This window comes from Lactuca sativa, chromosome 2, assembly GCF_002870075.4.
Source record: "Lactuca sativa cultivar Salinas chromosome 2, Lsat_Salinas_v11, whole genome shotgun sequence".
NCBI lineage: Eukaryota > Viridiplantae > Streptophyta > Magnoliopsida > Asterales > Asteraceae > Lactuca > Lactuca sativa.
Window position 1 is genome coordinate 209,887,257 of NC_056624.2, and position 2,001 is coordinate 209,889,257.

Sequence of the window (2,001 nt, forward strand, 5' to 3'; positions counted from 1 at the left end):
ATAAGTTAGGGACCAAAAGTACAAATTCCCCCAAACCACAGGGACCATTCGATTAGGGACCAAAATAGGAGGGGCTATTTTTTTTTGTACACATCTAGGTAACGAACTTGTTGAAAGTGTTCACATGTAACCATTATGACCTACTATAGCCGGATATAACATGCTACAGCAGGTCGTAATGGTCATATGTTAACAGTTCCAAAATGTTTGTGTACAAAAAAATAATAATTACCTACACATTAACAAATTGAAAAATTAATTACATTAATTAGTCCTATTCCCTAAATACAAATAGACCTGAATGAACAACAAACTATGTAGTTTTGAATGTCTCAATAGACTATGTATAATTTAATATCAGTTTAGTAGTTGAAATCTACCCCAATATTATATCGAGAACCTAAACAAAAAGTTGAACGATCGATTAAATGTAATTAGAAGGTAAAGAAATTGTTAATTATTAGTTGTAAATTTATGAAAATAATTAACACAGCTTTGAAGAATGTTTAAGTTCCGCTAAAAGTAAGATATTTTTATTTTAATTGTAAAATTATATTTTTTAAAAAACAAAATCAAGTACAATAATTAAAAATCGTAATCATTCATTATTTTCAACCATTAAAAGATATCTTGTTCGCCATAAAGCAATATGCGATCTGTTTCCTTATTTTCGATCATCTTTTCCTTGCTTTCTCGTTCTACCATTTAAAATATAAAAATACATACATAAAGACTCAGCTATAATCATCGTTCAATTATCATCTTCCAAAGCAAAATAATTTACCTTCCGGGCCCGTTGATGGGTACCTTTTTTTTAATCAAATTACACATACATCAGCCATGTGTAGAAAAATTAACAAAGAAAACAAAATATTTCATATTTTTTAACATTCTGGGTCAAAACCCAGCCGGATGACCCGACCAGGTGAGTTACATGAGCGCAAGATAGCCAACGATGCCAGGCAGCAAGGCTTAAACTAAGACGCGCCACGAGCGCAGTTAACAAAGACAAACCCCACGCGCCACCGTAGAAGATGCTATTCTCTCTCGTCAGGAACAGTATTCAGATCCAAGAGTGCCACGTTGGTTCCTTTGTTCACAGAAGCTAAACCATCATCAGGTTCTCGTGATGGATCCGATAATTTATTCCCACCGTTACCTTTCTCGAAGTACTTCACCGCCTCTCGCATCCGTCGCAGAATAGCAAAAAATTCATCCACCTCATCTTCCGTCGGAGGAGGCACCACCACCGAATCGATCTCTACAATCTTCCCCTTGGCTTCCTTTTCTTTCTTCCGATGTCCACCTCCTCCGCTACCGCCATCCACCGCCCTGCTCCGCTTCTTCTGATCTCTCTCCATGCCCTAACAATAATTCTATTATATTCTCACCAAAACCTCCCTCTTAATATAAACGAGCTCCTCACACATATCACATGGGTGTATTATTGGTTTATATATTCTCCGATCCCCATAGTTTCTTTGCAATTACGACTCTCACACATACAAATCACACATCTCTATGTCTAACAACTATCTTTGTTATAAAAGGCTTTGGTGTGGACCTTAAAATATTCTAAATAAATAGACTTTCCGCTTTTCTGGTCTCCATGAACAGCAAGTGACGACGATCCTACGAATTTAGATGACGTCATACTGCTGTCATAAGCACCCAGGACGGACCCAGCAACTAGACAAATTTGATTTTTTTTTAAACGCACCGAAGATTTTTAAATGACTAGGGCTACAGTGAGCAATTACAGTGGATCAATTGGAAAGTAAAGTTACAGGATCTTCTGTTCAAATTGGGAAGAGAAACTATTGATGTATGATTAAAGGAAATCAATTCACACCAAACCTAATATTCGATGGATCCGACCCAATTTTGGAAAACACCAGAAATCTCTAATTTGACCGTGATGAATTTTCAAGTCCGGATGCTATTATGAATTTTTTTTTGAAACGACAAACTAACTAACCTACACCTAATATCCACCTATGT

At 36.3% G+C, this 2,001-nt stretch overlaps 1 protein-coding gene across 1 annotated transcript; it reads right to left on the minus strand.

The window, feature by feature from the left end:
* Positions 1 to 734: 734 nt before the first annotated feature.
* On the minus strand, positions 735 to 1,544 carry LOC111906242 (uncharacterized). Its single transcript, XM_023901965.3, has one exon. It carries the CDS (start codon positions 1,359 to 1,361, stop codon positions 1,038 to 1,040), a length of 324 nt encoding a protein of 107 aa, XP_023757733.1. The 5' UTR covers positions 1,362 to 1,544; the 3' UTR covers positions 735 to 1,037.
* Positions 1,545 to 2,001: the final 457 nt, after the last annotated feature.

Bases quoted from the DNA above. Each gene is read 5' to 3' on its own strand.
- LOC111906242 (XM_023901965.3), bottom strand. From the start codon at position 1,361: ATGGAGAGAGATCAGAAGAAGCGGAGCAGGGCGGTGGATGGCGGTAGC.